This window comes from Chrysemys picta, chromosome 14 (genome assembly GCF_011386835.1).
Source record: "Chrysemys picta bellii isolate R12L10 chromosome 14, ASM1138683v2, whole genome shotgun sequence".
In the NCBI taxonomy this organism is placed as follows: Eukaryota; Metazoa; Chordata; order Testudines; family Emydidae; genus Chrysemys; species Chrysemys picta.
Window position 1 is genome coordinate 4,460,839 of NC_088804.1, and position 19,148 is coordinate 4,479,986.

General features: G+C 53.2%; 1 protein-coding gene across 7 annotated transcripts in view; it reads left to right on the forward strand.

Annotated features, from left to right (window-relative positions):
* The first annotated feature begins 882 nt into the window (after positions 1-882).
* IL34 (interleukin 34) overlaps positions 883-19,148 on the forward strand; it is a 38,434-nt gene continuing 20,168 nt past the window's right edge. The window contains exon 1 of one of the 7 annotated variants that reach the window (XM_065567505.1): positions 883-1,190. Coding sequence is in view for 1 of the 7 variants with exons in the window: in XM_065567501.1 (XP_065423573.1) it covers positions 1,231-1,638 (408 nt within the window). In the remaining 6 variants the exon portion in view is untranslated. Of the gene's footprint in view, positions 1,191-1,226; positions 1,639-1,781; positions 2,014-5,426; positions 5,564-13,699; positions 14,881-17,065; positions 17,521-19,148 lie in introns of those variants that run through there. The other 6 variants (XM_065567501.1, XM_042860250.2, XM_065567502.1 and 3 more) reach the window with 6 other exon arrangements.

Genomic DNA, 19,148 nt, shown 5'->3' on the forward strand with positions numbered 1-19,148 from the left:
CAGCCAGGAAAAGGGGCAGGTGCCGGTGCCAGCTGCCGGGGAGCCTGGAGAGGGTCCCTGTGGCAGCTGCAGAGCCCTGTGCAGGCCCCCCCTGGAAAGAGAGAGGAATTAGCTGGAAGCCAGTGGTCGGACTAGCCTGCTCACTTTCAAGAGCCAGTGGTGGGGTGGAAGGCTGAAAAGGGCTGAGGGGAGCGGCTGGCCAGCTCCCAGAGCCAGGGCCGAGAGGGCTGAAGGCAGGGAGCAGCAGAGGGAGAATGCAGCTGGCGCTCAGTGCCAGAGAGGGCTGAAGGCTTGAGAAGAAACAAGACGATGAGAGACAGTGGGGCTGATTTGTTGATGGACCATGGGGACTTGTCCCTTTTGTTATGGTTTATGTACATGGGTCTTTTATAACAAATGAACCCCACCAGGGCTATATCTATACCAGGGAAGACTGGTTGAACTATTGCTGGGGACACTGTAGGAGGGAAACTGAGGCAGGCATGACTCTCCTGACGTGGCCTGCTGCAGGAGGAGGCTCCAGGCAGGGCTGCCGTGAAAGAGCCCTTAATCACTGGGGCCGGAGCAGCCACCTCTGCTCCTCTTCCCCTCCTCCCCCCAAGAACGAGTCAGGTCATCTTTGCTGGCCAGCCTGAGTGGAGTCAGGGTTGCTGGATCCTATAGGGCAAAGGATGAGAGGGAGAGAAATGGAAAAAACCTGGGCTTGGCCAGGAATCTGTGCCCAATCTCTGGGATCCCAGGGCCCCAGCGCGGGGAGTGGATTCCAGTCCCTGGCCCTAGGATGTGCTCTGTGATTCAGCGTCCACCACCCCAGCCCCCCAAGTGCCAGCGGTGAGCTCAGCTCAGCATTGCCGGCGTGCGGTGCGGTGCGGCGCTTTACACGTGGCTATTGCGGGGCACAGCGAGCGAGGCCCCAGCTCCCTTATGGGATCCGCACGGCCGGCCCGGCCGCTCTCGCCCACGGATCTGCGAGGCGGGCTTGGGGCCCAGCTGTTCCCGGTAGCAAGAAACTTTCAACAGACAGAAATTCCGGCCGTGACCTTGTTCCTGCTCAAGTCCAGCGGAGTTTCCCCCTGGGGTTAACTGGATGCAGGACGGAGGATTGAATCTTTGCACGAGTGCGGGGCTGCAGGACTCTGCCCCCGGGCGAAGGGCCCGTTTCCAGGCTGGACAGGGAGGCCCGGGGGCAGGTGCATTTTCAGTCGCTCGGGGTTAATACAGGGGAGACTCATGCGCGCGTCCAGCCCCTGGTCCGACCGGCCGCAAGGCGCAGCGCGGGAGGCCCTTCGCCTTTGCACGACCCGCGGTGCGGGGGATTCAGGGCGCTGGGCGAACGGCTCCGCGCGTGAGGTTTCAATGCCCCGCGGCCGCTCCCAGCGAGTGCGCGTCGCCCAAGCCGCGTGCAGCCAGTGCCGGGGGGCGCGTGGAGCGAGCGAGGAGAAAGTCCCTGATTTCCCGGAATCCACGTGCTCCTGCCAGCCAGCTGCAGGCGCGTGCTCCCCCCCCCACCCCCCGGTGCGCGAGCCCAGCCCCCGGCGGTGGGAGCGGGACTGGCCGCCGCAGACCGTCCCGAGGTCCCTTCCTGCGCGAGGCGGCCGCCGCGAGACCCCCCGGCCCGAGCCCGAGGCGGCCGCGCAGGTAACCGGGGGCTGCAGGAGCGGCTCGCTGGGGGGGCAGTTGCACCTGGCGGGTTTAGCAGCGTGAACAAGTTGGGAAGGGGGCTCAGGGTACCCCGGAGGGGGGCAGGGAAGGGCTGTGCATGGGGCGCTGCCAGCCGGGGGGCGGGGTGGGGGGGGGTGCGCTCCGCTGAAGTGCGACACTCCCGTGCATGCTCCAGCTCTGTGACCGCTGCTCCCAGGCGGCTCCCCGCCTGCACCTTCGCCTTGTCCGGCCACTTGAGGGTCCCGATCCTGCGCCCCCGGAGCGGCCGGGCTGAATGCTGCGCCCCCCGCCCCGGGCGAGCCAGTGTGGCCCCCAGAGCAGGGTCTGCTCCGTTGGGGGGGCGCCAGGAAGGTAGGATGGCGGAGGAGCCCGGGCTGGTGCACACGCAGCCAGAAGCCCAGGGAATGGGGCTGTATTGACACGCACTGGAAAACCCCTTGGCTTGAAGTCTTTAGACAGTGCCTTAGAGCAGTGGGGTTCAAACTTTGCTTCTGGCGGCCCAGTTGAAGAAAATTGTTAATGCCTACGACCCAAGGGAGCTGGGGCTGAGGGGTTTGGGGTGTGGAAGGGGCTCAGGGCTGGGGCAGGGGGTGGGGTGCGGGGTTGCGGTGCGGGGTTGCAGGGTGGGGCTGGGAGTGAGGGGTTCAGGATGTGGGAGGGGGCTCTGGGCTGGGGCAGGGGGTTGGGGTGTGGGGTTGCAGGGTGGGGCTGGGAATGAGGGGTTCAGGATGTGGGAGGGGGCTCTGGGCTGGGGCAGGGGGTTGGGGTGTGGGAGGGGGTCAGGTCTTCGGACTGGGGGTGCAGGCTCTGGGGTATGGCTGGGGATGAGGGGTTTGGGTGCAGGAAGGGGCTCTGGGTTTGGAGGAGCTCAGGGCTGGGGTAGGGGGTTGGGGTGCAGGCTTACCTCGGGCAGCTCCCGGTCAGTGGTGCAGCAGGGGTGCTAAGGCAGGCTTCTTGCCTGTCCTGGCACCACGGACCGTGCTGCGCCCCAGAAGTGGCCAGCAGCAGGTCCAGCTCCTAGCAGGAGGCACGCAAGTGGCTCTGCGCCGCTCTCGCCCGCAGCCATTCCCCCCAGAATCAGACCTGCTGCTGGCTGTTTCCGGGGCGCAGCGTGGAGTCAGAACAGGCAGGGACTAGCCTGCCTCAGCCGGGCAGCACCGCCGGGACTTTTAATGGCCCGGTCAGCAATGCTGAGCAGAGCCGCCACGACCCAGTGCTGGGTTGCGACCCACAGTTTGAAAACAACTGCCTTAAAGTGAGTGCTTGGACTGTGTGCCCAGAGGAACTGCTGCATTGCAAAGCTTAGATGCCATCCCACTGTGACTTGGGCAGCTCTGCACCTTGGCGTCTACCCTGTCACTCGCTGTGACAGACGGAGGGTCATGTTCCCCCTCCGAGGCCAGGTGGCTAATGCGGCTGGGGCTCTTGTGGACAAATGCAGAACTTTGCAAAAACAAGTCCCCCTCCCCCAGGTGTATTTGGGTGAGGCGGCCAGGGGCTCTGCTGGGAAGGATTAAAAATAGCATGAAAAAGAGATTTAAAACTGAACCTTTTCCAGGAACTTTTCATAATAGAGCAGATTGGCAGATTTGGAGACTAACTCTGAGTCCTGTATCCAGCCTTCAACCCTTTACCCCGAAACTTTTCCATCTGCATCTGTTCCCCTCCCCTTCCCACTGTCTGAATCCCACCCTGATCCTCAATTAGCAAATGGATTGAGAAGTCCCCCTCCCCCGCCCCGCTGACTGCCCAGTATGCGTGGCTGTGGTGAGGTTGGTGGCAGGTGTGTCGGAGCTCCCAGCTGGTGGCAGACATGAGCACGGAAGAATTATTAGTCATTATCATGACACATGCCCCCAAAGCACCTCTCATCAAAAACGTGCCGGTGTCTTTTAGCCGTGCATCTGTCAGCACCGCCTGAAAAATCAGTTTTGGACAAACTGTGGCTGTATAAACCACGTGTAATTTCAATATTAGTATTGGCCTTTGCACACCTGGCCCATTCATCCATACCAACAGCCTCTTCTGCTTGTGTTTGTCTCTGCATCCACCCACAGCAGCATGCTTGAGTGGAGCAGCGCTTTGCCTCCTGGGAACGTGCCTCAGGATGGTCCAGTGGCTGGGATGCTTGCCGGGGACTTGGATTCAATAACCTATTCTGTCACAGACTTCTTGTATAGCCAGCCATGGTCCAGACATCCCTTGGGAACAACTAGGAGAGGGCGTAGGGGTGCATAGGGCTTATAGGGATCCCCTGGGTCTGACGTCTACATAACAGTGTGCGGAAGGGTGGCATGTGAGGTCTCTACCAACCTCCAGGTACACACTTGTTGTCTTAATCATTGCAAGAGGGATGTCTGGATGATCTGTAAGGAGTTAAGTATCTATACTGAAAACTATGCTCTTAAGGTATGTGAGTTAAGACAGGTCGCCTGGAGGTAATTGGCAGGTTCTGTTCAGGCAGGGGGCAGGAGACGCTTATCTCCCTGGCTGACCATTATGATGTGTGGCTTACAATGTAAAGCTTGTTGCATACGGAGCCAGCAGCTTTATTGCAAAGTCGACGAGATCACAAAATCTACAGGAAGGAGCACACCATAGCCAGGTGGCCTGGTTCAGGCTAAGATCAAAGAATTAGTCTGTGTCAGGAGAATGCAGAAAGACCCCGGGATCCTTCACCAAGGAGAAAAGCTTCCAGCAGATGGTTGAAGCTGGTCTGGTTAACACTGGGAGAAAGACTTAGGGTGGGAGAACCTTTATGAGACAGGACGTGTCTTGGCAGTTAAGTCTAGGTGCTAGAAGGTGTATTATGATTTGGCATTATCAGAAACAACTGGTTATGTCTACTTTCTACCTACTTGCTAGTACTTGAATTGTTATGTAAACTCATTCTGGTTTTCACGATTAGCTAATCGAAGTGGTGTGTATTTGGCGAAGCTGGGATCTCAGGAGTTAGCTGCGGGTACTGTTCTTTGGGAACCAGGTAATTCTGACAGTCCAGTGGAGCAGGGGCTGGATGCTCAGAGGGGGCGAGCTTTGGGCCTGCTTATCGCTACCCTCCAGAGGGACAGTGGAGCTAGTGTGGGCCGAGAGGGGAGGGCTTGTGCTGCCCGTGGTTGGCAGAGCCAGGGAGCCAAGCCGTGGCAGGCACAGACAGGCTTCCTCATGGTAAGGTGCTGCACAGCTCTGGGTACTTCGGCCACTTTGTCTGTCTGTCTGCTGCAGGTCCCTTCTGTAACCTACGGGAGAACTGCCCTCCCCCCAGGGGTGCCTGAAGGTAAACACACTGATGCTGGAGAGGTGCTCAGTGTGACGTTGTGCAGTCGATAGGATTTTATAACAAATATGCTAATGAGTGAATATAATGTAACTGGAATATGCTTCATGCAAAAGGTCTCTTGTAAAGCTTATAATCTACTGAGTGTCGTCATCCTGTCTGTATAAATGTACCACTCTTGTATCTGAAACTAGAAATATGAAATAGAACTCTGAGGGCCTATTGTAATTATGCAAAGTGTGGGCCATTAATGGTAGTTTGGAATCTTGATGACTCCCATTAACCAGGACAATTGACTGTGGATGGCTCTGTTTGCAGCAGGCTGGGAGGAATGAAGGCTTGGGGTCCTACAGTGACTTGTGATCATGTCATCTGAACTGGAATCCATCTTTAGCCCGGTGCTTTTCCAGTGGGGGGGGGTGGGGTGGAAACCCCGAGGGACAAAGGGTTCCTTATGCAAAAGATGTATAAATGGGTGGAACAGAACAAAGAGGGAGAGCCATCATGAGAAATCCCCTAGCTACCACCTGAGCTGGAACAAGGGCTGGACCAGGGGAAAGGATTGTGCCCAGACTAGGAAGGTGTCCGGTCTGAGAAAAGAAACTTATTGAAACATCTCTAAGGGTGAGATTTTACCTGTAATCAGTTGTATTACTGTATTAGGTCTAGATTTGCATGTTTTATTTTATTTTACTTGGTAAGTCACTTTGTTCTGTCTGTCACTACTTGGAACTACTTAAATCCTACTTTCTGTACTTAATAGAATCACTTTTTACTTATTAATTAACTTATTAGTACCTGGGTGGGCAAACAGCTGTGCATATGTCTCTATCAGTGTTATAGAGGGTGAACAATGTATGCGTTTATCCTGTATAAGCTTTATAGGGCAAAATGGATTTATTTGGGTTTAGATCCCATTGGGTGTTGGGCATCTGAGTGTTAAAGACAAGAACACTTCTGTAAACTGCTTTCAGGTTAAGTCTGCAGCTTTGGGGCAAGTAATTCAGACCCTGGGTCTGTGTTGGAGCAGACAGGTGTGTCTGGCTCAGCAAGACAGGGTGCTGGGGTCCCGAGCTGGCAGGGGTAGTCTTGGCACATCAGGTGGCAGCTCCCAAGGGGAGTTCTGTGATCTAACCCGTCACACTCAGGTACTACAGGAACAAGGGCAAGCGGAGCACCACAGAGAGGGAGAGCGTGTCACAACTGCTGTGCCCAGGGTAGAGAGCGAGAGAACCAGGGCATCCCAAAGCCCCCAGGTCCTGTGCACTGAGGGGCGATGTGGGGAGCTTCTTGCCAACGTACCAGGGCTCCCCTCTGCGCCAGCTCTGTGTATTACAAGTAAGGGCAATGGCAGCTTAGACCAGCTTGCGGCAGGGTGGACAAATGGCTCCGGGCCGGCTGCTCAAGGGGCGCAGCCAGGTTTTCAGGAGGGCTCAGCCCGATGCTGCAGCCGAGGTGCTGAAAGGTCTTCAGAGGCCTAACTCCCATTGATTTCAATAGGTGCCTTGAAGGAGCCAGGAAATTGGGCTTGTAAAGCATAGAGAGAGAGAGCGTGTGCGCGTGTGTGCTACTAGTGACATAATTTAGCACAGCTTTCAGAGTAGCAGCCGTGTTAGTCTGTAGCCGCAAAAAGAACAGGAGTACTTGTGGCACCTTAGAGACTAACACATTTATTTGAGAATAAGCTTTCGTGGACTACAGCCCACTTCTTCGGATGCATATAGAATGGAACATATATTGAGGAGATATATACACACATACAGAGAGCATGAACAGGTGGGAGTTGTCTTACCAACTCTGAGAGGCCAATTAAATAAGAGGGAAAAAAAACTTTTAGCACCTCAGTTCACCGGTACAGATGCAGCCAAGGCTGTTTGCTAAATTTATTGCAGCTTGGTTAGGATTTTATCACAGGCTTTATTTTTGTTTTTTAATGCGCCCTATGAACCCACTCCATTGCTGTGCCAATCCTTCTCACCCCCGACACACACTGTGCCCACGCAGCAGGAGCTGGAATTTCCTCGTGCTGATACCCTGGTGGTAAATGTTTAACCCAGATTACTTCCCTTCCTTGCCCCGTGTTATCTGTGCCGAGATTTGCTCTGTCCGTTGAGTGCAGGAGCGTGGTGTACGCTATTGTTCCTGGCTAGGGTTGTTGTTTTACTTTCCCAGGGCTGGTACAGACAATCAATACGCTAATCTAGCTCCCTGATTCAGTGACCATTATTGCTAGAATATTTGAGGGCCAAAGGGCCATGTGGAACTTGGCAGACTAGTTAACGAAGAGGAGATCACAATGTGAGCTTGAGGAGGGGGCCAGGGCTTAGAGACTTGACTAGCACGGCTCCTTGTTTAGCCTTGGCGATTTTGAGCTCTTCGCACTCTCAACAGGGCAGTGAGTTAGCAGTGCAGAGAGCCATTAGAGATGCAAACACGTTGGGTGCCAGGAGCTGCCTCCAGCCTTGATGAAATACCAGTGCAGAGCAATATGTCAGCGATGGGAGTTACGCAGCAGGGAGGAGGAATGCAGACATTACAGTGGGGTGGGGGAAGGGTTCTTCATTGAATTGACCCTGCTTGTACACTCCTGGGAGTTGCTTTACCTGCTGGCATGTCAGTCCCACCATCTGAGAGGCTCTTGCACCTGGTACTGACGGGTAAAATCCGTCACCTTACCCATTAATCCAGCTCTTTGCAGCTAGATTAAAGGCTGAGGCCTGGAATAGGCTCCCTGATCCTAGCCCATGATCCTGTCCCTTTGCTTTTCCAGGCCGTGGTTTGCTGGAGGACACTGTCTGTCATGCACACCTTGAGTTGTTGCTAGATGCCACAGCGGTAGGAAGCTGGGGGTCATCATGGTTATTTCAGTCTGCCCCAGGGGATCTCCCTGGGTTTTGCTCAGCGGGTGGGGGAGCGCGCCAGTTTGGGGCTGTCTGGGAAGGTGTTTCATTTGGGAGCGAGGTTCCCTATGCGACGGCAGCTTGGCAATCAGTGTGGGACACGGGCGCTCTCCTGCCAGATGTCGCAGCCAAATCACTTCTGTCTTCAGAGACTGGAGGAGGTGGCGCGGCTCCGAGTGCTGCTGTCATGCACAGAATAAATACGAATGAATTCATCTCCCCGCTCTGAAGGGGAACTGGAGCCCAGCTCCAGCCAACCCCCTGCCCCCAGGTCAAAGGGTGCCCGCCCTGAGGGCAGTTGCTGAGCATGGCGTGAAACCGGCAGAAGGTAGCCTGGAATCCTCTCCCTAGGGCCTCTGCTGGCCTCCATCACCTGAGCTCTGCTGAAATCAACGGAGCCATCTGGCTCCTTCCGGGGCAGGGCTGGAGCGAATCCTTCAGCTCAGACTTGCCTACAAAAGCTCCCAGGTTCGCGCAGCTGGAAACACCTTTAATCCGTTTGACCGTGTGACTGGCCAGGGCCGGTCCCCAGAGGGCCGAGTCTGGGGCTGAAGTTTGATGCTGATTGTTCAGTGTCGTTTTGCCCAAGAGAAGACCTGCAGCTTGGAGTTTGTGTCTGTGTTGGGGTCTCCAGCCGGTGCCCTGAGAGAGAGGAGGAGGAGCAGGGGAACGGAGCGCAGGCAGCTCTGCCGGTGGAGAGGAGAGGGGAGGGCCGCCTTACTGGGCGCTCAGCTTTCTGAGCTAACGCTGGACGCAGAGTGCGGGCCTCGTGCTGGTGAGGGCTCGTGGCTGCACGTGTTGCTGTCGCCACCAGGGGGAGCTGCTCCCTGGAGTGACCTCCACGTGGGTTTCGAGGTTCAGCAGAACCTCCGAGTTCCGGACACCTCGGGAATGGAGGTTGTTTGTAACTCTGAACAAGACGCTATGGACTTCAGCCATGGGTGCTTTGGGGCTGCAAGGGGGGGGTCAAGGCTTCTGACCCTCGGGGTGGGAGGCTTGGGGCTCTCCATGGCTCTGGTCCTGGTTTTCAGCTGGGGAGGGGGGGAGAGCGCACTGGGGCTCAGGACTTTAGCTACAGGGGAAATGTTGGCACTGAAACCAGCGTGCTCTCCCCCCCTCCCCCCCCCCATAGCTGAAGCCCCAAGCCCCCATGGGGCTGAGGTCCTGAGCACTCCTCCCCTCCGTAGCTGAAGCCCCACAGCCCTGAGGCCACCCGCTGGGCCCTGGAGTTTTTATAGTATATTGGAGGAAGGCCTCAGAAAGAAAAAGATTGAGATCCTGCAGCACAAGATTTGTGTGGGGTCGTTTTGTTTTGTTTTCCCGTCTCTGCTGCTGTCTGGTTACTTCCAGTTCCACATGGTGTCTGGTTGACCAATCAGTCCGTAACTCTAATGTTGGTATCTTTGAGGTTCTACTGTAATGTATCAATGATGCTGATGACCGCGGACGGGTTTATAGCAGGGAGCCCTTGTGCTTCGTGATTCCGTGGTCGCGGGTTGTGCTGTGGGATCCACCCTGTGCTCCACCTCCCCAGGCCTGATCTACCCCCACGCTTGTACTGAGCTAGTGGAGAGTATGTTTGAACCCAGCTGATGCCGGGGAGCAGCTCCCTTCCCCTAACTGGAGCGAAGGCCCAGATCACACCCTGGCCAGAGCATCCTCGCAGCATAAGCACCTTGGCTGTGAAGCCGATTGAGTCAAGCAGGTGCCATGGTGGTGCGGAGACAAGGCCCGAGGGGAGGATCTTGGATGCGCAGTTACAGAAACAAGCAGCGCCTGGAGCTGCTTCCCTGGTGGCGCCTGCTGCGGTGGCTGTAACCGCTGCACTGTGGAATCAAGGCGCGTGCGCAGAGCGCTGTCTCGTCAGAACTTGAATGGAGGGTCGGTCTGCCCCCACATCCCAGCGAGGCCGTCTCCTCTACCCCTTGTTGCTGGAGCCAGTGATGGGATTGGGGTAGATCGGTGCTGGGTGTGGGGGGAGTGGTGAAATCAAGTCCCCTCCCAAAAATGCAGCTTCCTTTGTCCCAGCCCAGTGAGAGGAGGGGAGAGCAGAGATGCGCCCCTCTCTCGCCAGGTGGAAAAGCCTCACGTGCCCCTCGTGTGCCAAAAACTCACGCAGCCTCCTGTGCCCCCGGGTGCCAAGCCCTGCCTGTCTCGAGCCCCAGATTCCTCCCTGATCATGGCCACAGCGCAGGGATGTGGAGCCAGCTCCAGCATCTGCAGTGCCTGGAAACCGTGGGGGCAGCTGGGAACAGCCTGAGTTGCAGAGCTAGCACAGGTGCTATGGGACAGGTTGTCTTCGTCTCTTCCTGACCAGCGCAGGCTGGCAGTGTGGCCTTGTGACTGTGCTGTGACTCGGGAGACCTGCCTTCTATTCCTGCCTCTGTACTGGCCCGTTGGGTGACCTTGGGTGAGTCCTGTCCCTGTGCCACAGTTTCCCCACCTGTGCAGTAGGGATAATGATACTGACCTCCTTTCTATAGCGCTCCTGAGCTCTGCAGATGAGATGCACTAGATACGAGCTAAGGATTATTATTCATTTCAGTAGAAAGACCTGGATCTGCACCGTTTGAAATCAGGTAGCTGGGTCTACCCAGAGCGAACCATTCAGACTGCTCTCCCCAAGCCAGACAGCTCAGCCCGCAGTAGCTGTGAGGCTCTTGCTGGGTTTGAGTTTTATTAGTGGAAATCACACGTAAAGGCAATTATAAGAAAGTTACGGGCGGTAAAACGCGGCCACAGCTGTGACTGGCACCAGCCTGGCTGTAGTGCGTGAGAGTGTTTAAAGTTTACCAGACCATTTGATTCCTCCTGGGATTGTCCCCAAGGGGCAGCTTCTCTTGACTGGCCTGGGAAGACAATTTGTGTCCAAGCAGGGACCCTTAATCCAGAGCTGTGGCTGGCCAGTCTGGTTGTTTGACTGCCAGGGAGTTATTGACAGTGCCTCTGTGATTGTGACGATGCTCTGGGTTCAGGCACCATGGTGCTAGGTGCTGTCTCTACACAGAGCAAGGAGATGGCTCCTGCCCCGCAGAGGGGGACAATGACCTGCAGGCAGGACGTAAGAGCATGTCTTCGCCGCAGCGTCAGCTCAAGCTGTAACTCAGTGGAGCTCCTGCCCTGACTCGCGTCCCCACACGAATGTCTCTTGGTCCAGTAAGGGGGGCTTTAAACTTGAGCAAGCCAGCCTGGCGGGGGAGGGTCGAAGCTGGAGTGCTGCGGATGCCGGCGGGGCTAACACCCTCTGGCTAACTGGAGAGGAGTTTGCTCAAGAGCAGATCCCCTCCAGTGGGGCCAGCCCCTTAGGCCACTCGGCCAGCCGGCCGGGCTACGCTCAGGTTCGTTAGAAACACTTTCCCCAGGTGTTGGTAAAAGAGTTCCCCACCGACTCCAGCCAAGCCTCTGCTGTGCTTTGGCTGAGAGTAAAACTGCTTTTCCGCAGTTCCCCAGGCAGGGAGAACCACAGATTAACCTTTTCCTCCCAGCCCCCCCCCGGCATTCTCAGCACAGTCACGCTTGGCAGGGCCAGCTCTGGCTTTTTTGCCGCCCTAGGCAAAAAATGCCACCCGCCGTGCCCACCCCACCCCAGCCAGCGCGGCAGGGGAGGTCGTCGAGCAATCCCCCATCGGCCAGAGCGCCGGGAGCAGGGCGGAGAGCTTGGCTGGGGCTCTCCGCTCTCCCCGGCGGCCAGAGCGCCGGGAGGAGGGCGGAGAGCCCCTGGTGGCCAGAGCGCCGGGAGGAGGGTGGAGAGCCCGGCCGCGGTTCTCCATTCTCCCTGGCGGCCAGAGTGCCAAGGGGAGGGCGGAGAGCCCCCGGCGGCAGGAGCGCCGCGGGGAGGGCGGCGAGCCCAGTCGCGGCCCCGCTCTCGGGCCGGAGCGCCCCGCCGCGCTGCCCCCTCCAGGCGCCGCCCCAAGCACATGCTTGGTGGGCTGGTGCCTGGAGCCGGCCCTGACGCTTGGCTTCGCTCCCGCCACCAGCCCCATCAAAGGCAACGGAGCTGCTTGTGTTTAAAGTTCAGCGTGTGGCTAAGAGTTTGCAGGATCAGGGCAGGGGCTTGATCCAAAGCTCAGTGAAGTCCGTGAATGGATCAACCCTAAATCACTGGAGCCCCGTCAGCGAAGTATCCAGGCATGCGCCTACCTGTCCGCACGTGACTGACCCCATGGAGTTCCCTGGGGCTCGTCTCTGTGCATAACACTAGGCACAAAACCAAAACCCAACACCCCCCGCCCCTGCCCCAAAAAAAGCTGCAGGAGTGAAAAGAAATGCAGGCAGAAGTCCAGTAGCAACGTGGGGGCTATCCACTTTATTGCACTGAATGCAGCATATAGGATTACCTGCCTTGTGGTGGGTGCATTCGGTGCATGCGTGTGCATTCGGTGCAAGGGGCTCCTGGCCCTCAGAGACCACGTACGGACTTTGGAGGCCAGAGTGGCTGAACTGGGGGAGCTAAGGGAGACACAGAGGTACACAGATGAGACTTTCTGGGACACAGTGGAGTGAGCCAATCCCCAGGCTGACAGCCTCTGTGCTGTTGAGGAGGATGAAAGTCTCAGGAAAGGAGAACATCCAACGGGAGCAGAGGGAATGAACCCACAGTTGGGACCCTCCCTCCAGATGATGATGTGGTATCCTCTCGCACTTAGGCTACCCCTCTGCGGGAGGGAACTCCAGTTATTAGGAAAAGACAGGTAATAGTAATGGGGGGTTTGATCATTAGAAACATAGATAGCTGGGTTTGCGATGACCGGGAGAACCACATGGTGAATTGCCTACTGGGTGTGAAGGTTGCAAATCTGTCGAGACAACTAGACAGGCTTATGTGCAGTGGTGGGGTACCAATGACACAGGGAAAGGTAGGAGAGAGGTCCTGGAGGCCAAATTTCGGCTGTTATGTCATAGATTACAGTCCAGGACCTTCATGGCAACATTCTCTGAAATGCTTCCCGTTCCACACGCAGGGCTAATTAGACAGGCAGAACTGCAGGATGCGTGGATGAGACAATGGTGTAGGGAGCATAGGCGCCAACTCCGTGGGTGCTCTGGGGCTGGAGCACCCATGGGGAAAAATTGGTGGGTGCTCTGCACCCACCGGCAGCTCCCTGTCCCCCCCTCCCCAACTCACCTCTGCTCCGCCTCCTCCCCTAAACGCTCCACTTCTCCCCTGGGAGGAGAGGGAACACGGCACGCTCAGGGAAGAGGCGGGGCTGGGGATTTGGGGAAGGGGTCCAATAGGGACAGGGAGGGGGTGGAGTTGGGGCGGGGCAGGGGCAGGAGGGGGTAGGGCAGGGGTAGGGGCGGGGCCAAACACCCACCGGTGCCTGGAAAAGTTGGCACCTATGGTAGGGAGGAGGGGCTTATTAGGAACTGGAGAACCTTTTGGGAAAGGGGGAGCCTATATAGGAAGGATGGAAGAGCACGTGGTTTGGACAGAGACATCCCTTAAGGGAGGGTCTAATAATGGGGATTCTCTATATCCTAGTAAGGAGAAGAGGATGGAAGATGATAAAGTGCAGGTAGGATCTGATGAGAAACAGTCAAATGAAAAAGATTCCCATTCAATTACCTCACATAATGGCAGCTAAAAAGTGACAAATTTTACAAGTGCTTATATACAAATGCTAGAGTCTAAATACTAAGATGGGTGAACTTGAATGCCTGGTATTAAATGAGGATATTGATATAATAGGCATCACAGAAACTTGGTGGAATGAGGATAATCACTAGGACACTGGAATACCAGAGTACAGTATATATATATATATATATATATATATATATATATATAGGAAGGACAGATCAGAAGGTCCTGCTGGTGGGGGAGTGGCACTATATGTGAAAGAAAGCGTAGAGTCAAATGTAGTAAAAATCTTAAATGAACCAAACTGTTCCATAGAATCTCTATGGATAGTAATTCCATGCTTGAATAATAACAATATAGCAGTAGGGATATATTCCCGACCACCTGATCAGGATGGTGATTTTGACTGTGAGATGCTCTGGGAGATTGGAGAGACTATAAAGATAGAAAACTCAGTAATAATGGGGGATTTCAGCTATCCCCATTTTGACTGGGTACGTGTCACCTCAGGATGGGATGCAGAGATAAAGTTTCTTGACAACATAATGTCTTTCTTGGAGCAGCTAGTCCTGGAACCCTCAAGGGGAAAGGCAATTCTAGATTTAGTCCGAAGTGGTGCACACAGTCTGGTCCAAGAGATGAAGATAGCTGAACTGCTCAGTAATAGCGATCAGAATAGAATTAAATTTAACATCCCTGCAGTGGGGGTGGGGAGGATACACCAAAGAAGCCCACCACAGTAGCACTTAATTTCACAATGGGAAACTCCACAAAAATTAGGATGCTAGTTAAACAGAAATTAAAAGGTACAGTCTCAAAAGTGAAATGCCTGCAAGTTACATGGAAACTTTAAAAAAAAAACACCACAATAGAGGCTCAGATTAAATGTTTACCCCAAATTAAAAAACATAGTAAGAGAACCAAAAAAGTGCCACTGTGGCTAAACAACAAAGTAAAAGAAGCGATTAGAGGCAAAAAGGCATCCTTTAAAAATTGGAAGTTAAATCCTACTGAGGAAAATAGAAAGGAGCCTAAAATCTGGCAAATGAAGTATAATTAGGCAGGGCAAAAAAGAATTTGAAGAGCAACTAGCCAAAGACTCAAAAACCCACAGCAAAAATTTAAGTGCTTCAGAAGCAGGAAACCTGCTAAACAATCAGTGGGGCCACTGGATGGCTGATGTGCTAAAGGAGCACTCAAGGATGATAAGACTATTGTGGAGAAACTAAATTAATTCTTTGAATGAAGTCTTCACTGCAGAGGATGTGAGGGAGATTCCTACACCTGAGCCATTCTTTTTAGGTGACAAATCTGAGGAACTGTCCCAGACTGAGGTGTCGGTAGAGGAGGTTTTGGAATAAATTTGATAAATTAAACGTAATAAGTCACCAGGACCAGATGGTATTCACCCAAGCATTCTGAAGGAACTCTCATATGAAATTGCAGAACTACTAACTGTGGTACGTAACCTATCATTTTAAATCCGCTTTTGTACCAGAGGATACAGGATAGCTAATGTGATGCAATTTAAAAAAAAAAAAGGCTCCAGAGGTGATCCTGGCAATTACAGGCCAGTAAACATAACTTCAGTACCAGGCAAATTGGTTGAAACTGTTGCCGGCACAGAATGCCCGAGGAAAGCAACAGCGGGGTTCGTTGCCCGGTGTGCTTTGCGCCAATGAACACACCAGGGTGGAGAAGCAAACAAAGTTTATTTGAGATCTCAAAGCAGTGCAAGGAGACTGGCACATCGCAGATCAAGCACACTGAGACAAGCAGTTTTCCCTTTTTATTTTTTTTTTCCTTCCCTACCTTCCCCCCTTCCTCCCTCTGCAGTAGTTACATTTAAGCAAGTAACAAGCAATTACATTTAAGCAGTTAAGTCATGTTGGCGGCTATAAGTCCAGCCTTTTAGTAGCTCCTTTAAACCGTTATCTCGTCCTTTTTCCCTTTGATTTATTATCTCCCCTTCAGCCAGAAACATGCAGGCCTCATTATTACCGCTTGGCACTGGTATGCAGCCTCTTGCACCCGATAACTGGCTGTTCCACATTCCAATTTCTGAATCTGGCTTTTGAGGTCAATTAGAGTTTAAATATGGAAGAACTTTGGTTCATTTAGGCCTAGTGCAGGGAAGGCTTCATCGACACTCGTGGTCTTCCACCCTCCCGAGTTACCTAGGGTTATGCCTAATGACACCAACAAAACTATAATAAAGAACAGACTTATCAGACACATAGATGAACATGATTTGTTGGGGAAGAGTCAATACGGCTTTTGTAAAGGGAAAACATGCCTCACCAATCTACTAGAATTCTTTGAGGAGATCAACAAACATGTGGACAAGGGTGACATAGTGTACTTGGACTTTCAGAAAGCCTTTGAAAAAGCCTGTTAGGGGGCTTATTCCTTCACCCTCTCACTTCCCTGGTCCTTCTCGAATGAACAGAGAGCAACAACACCTGAAGTCCGAATGTGCAAACAATTCGATGTTTATTGGGCTGAACTTCCAGCAAGCATGATTCCAGTTTCCTTCCTCAGTGTCCCCCTTCCCAGCTCTGACACCACAGAGCCATCCCTGTTCCCATTTCCCCCCTTAGCAAAACATGATTCCAATTCCCCCACCCCCAGTCTCTATTCCCATTCCCCCCCCTTACTTCCTGATTGACTGCAGACTATATACTAAAACTTGAGTTCTGCTTAGCTATACCTTAACCAATCATTTTACTGAAATTTAACTAACCAATCCTAACATACTGTAAGATGGTTATTTAACCAATTATATCCCATCACCTTAATTGGTTTACACCCAACAAAATTAATTATACAGCAGACAGAAACAATCACAGAACCAGAGAGAGATTATACAGACAAACAATAAGGAAGTGGAGACTACAGTGATGGAACAATACAGAAATGAGGATTTCACATCCCAGCTATTGATAAGTGAGTTCTTGCCAGACAGGATGTATCACACTAAGTTTCCTTTTACATCTTCTAGGCTCTTCCCTTTCTCTGGAGGTGACAGGAATATCAGGACAGGATTGTATTCCTAACAGCCCAATAGCACCTTATTTCAGTGTGACTAATTTGGAATGTGAGGATGTGACTGTACACTGCCCAGTTTATGGCTGGCCTCTGCTGCTTAGCTAAAGGCCTTAGCCTAAGAACCAGGCCTCAGACTGTCACAGTAAGAGAAGTCCCTTACGCAGACAGACAGTGATTTTGATTCTCTCTTTTATACCTCTATAACTAGCTAAGTGATAAGAATACACCTAAATTCTTATAGGCCTTTACAGACAGGCCTGAATATCTATATCCTAACACGGCCTTCACCGAAGGCTCTTAAGCAAGGTAAGCAGTCATGGGATAAGAGAGAAGGTCCTCTCATGGATCAGTAACTGTTTAAAAGACAGGAAACAAAGTCAGAATAAATGGTCACTTTTCAGACTGGAGAGAGGTAAATAGTGGTGTCACCCAGGGGTCTGTACTGGGACCAAGTTGCAGTGGGGGAGGTTTAGGCTGGATATTAGGAAAAACTTTTTTCACTAGGAGGGTGGTGAAGCACTGGAATGGGTTACCTAGGGAGGTGGTGGAATCTCCTTCCTTATGTAAGGGGACTGTTATCCCCTCACTAACACTCAGTGGGGGTGTTGCTAGCTCCCAGCACTAAAAGGGGAGGGGTCGATGGCAAATCAGGAGCCTGAGACTGACAGTCCCCAGGAACAATGGGGAGAGGCCAATGCTCCAGATCAGCCTGATTGACAGGGCGGGCAGCTAATCAGGGAGTCAGGAGGCCAGAGGGGGTCCCGTCCTCAGTGTGAACTGGAATGGCCTGAGTCAGACAGAGTGGGGCCGAGCTAAGGAGAGAGCAGGGGCCTGAGCTAAGCTGCTGGGAGCAGAGCTGCAGCCCCAAAGCCAGAGCACAGCCCAGAGAGAGCAGAGCTGTCCTGGGAGCAGAGCTGTAGCAACCAGAGCCAGAGGGGCCAGAGAAGCAGCCCAGGGAGCTGAAGGCAGAGCAGCAGCAGCAGCCGTGCTGAGGCCGAGTGGAGCTGGGGCTGGAGCTGGGGCAGTCCGGAGCCGTGTGCAGTCCGAGTGTGGTGAGCAGCTGGGGAGAGTGAGGGGGACCCTGGGCAGTGGGCCCAGCGCAGGGAGACGCCTCAGCCAAGAGGCCTTGCAGGCCAGACTTGCAGGGGGATCATAACCCCGACCGGGCGGGGGGGACACTGGGAAGAAGGGTCCTGCCACCTAGAGCCTGAGAGCGTGTGGCCACCACCAGAGCAAGTGTCCAACCCGCAGCGTCTCTGCAGCACAGACAGGGCCTGAGAAGGAGCCTGGGACCTACAAGGAACAGACTGAACTGCCCTGACGTTCCAGAGACACTGTTTGTAATGTTCCCTGCCACAGAGCAGGGTGATGTGTTTTCCTTTAACCTTTCCCATTTTTCCTTATTCTTTTTTAAAATTAATTGTTAATTAAACAACTTGTATTTGCTTTAAATTGTATGAAATGATCAGTGGGTCAGGGAGGTGCCCAGTGCAGAGAGAGTACCCCGGAGTGGGGACACCCTAGCCCCTGTCCTGGGTGACCACAGCAGGGTTGGGGGTTGAGCCCCCCCAGGAATCCTGGGCGCAGCCTTGTCGGGGTTACGAGGACTCTGCCAGACAGGAGAGTGGAAGGGGAGTCCTCAAGGGCAGGGAGGTCTCTGGGTAAAGGAAGTGGGAGCGAGGACTCAGATCCTTTCGCTAGCCCACTTCACCAGGGTAGTGCAGAAGCCAGGAAAGTTCCCCACAATAGCAGGACCATTCCCCCGCTTACACTTAGAGGCTTTTAAGGACAAAGCCCTGGCTGGGATGATTTAGTTGGGGTTGGTCCTGCTTTGAGCAGGGGGTTGGACTAGATGACCTCCTGAGGTCCCTTCCACCCCTGATATTCTATGATTCTGTGACCAGTGCTGTTCAACATATTTATAAATGGTCTGGAAAAAGGGGTAAATAGTGAGGTGCCAAAATTTGCAGATGATACAAAATTACTCAAGACAGTTAAGTCCAAGCAGACTGCGAAGATTTGTAAAGAGATCTCACAAAACTAATGACTGGGCAACAAAATGGCAGATGAAATTCAATGTTGACAAATGCAAAGTAACGCACATTGGAAAACATAATCACAACTATATATATATATAAAATGAGGGAGGTCTAAATTAGCTGTTACCACTCAAGAAAGATCTTGGAGTCATTGTGGATAGTTTTCTGAAAACATCCACTCAATGTGCAGCGGCAGTCAAAAAAGTGAACAGAATGTTGGGCATCATTAAGAAAGGGATAGAGAATAAAACAGAAAATATCATATTGTCTCTATATAAATCCATGGTACACCCACACCTTGAACACTGTGTGCAGATTTGGATGTCCCATCTCAAAAAAGATATATTGGAACTGGAAAGGGTTCAGAAAAGAGGAGCAAAAATGATGAGGGGTATGGAACGGCTGCCGTATCAGGAGAGATTAATAAGACTGGGACTTTTCAGCTTGGAAAAGAGACGACTAAGGGCGGATATGAGAAGGCTATAAAATCATGACTGGTGTGGAGGAAGTAAATCGGGAAGTGTTATTTACTCCTTCCCATAACACAAGAACCAGGGGTCACCCAATGAAATTAACAGGCAGAAGGTTTAAAACAAACAAAGGAAGTATTTCTTCACACAACACATAGTCAACCTGTGGAA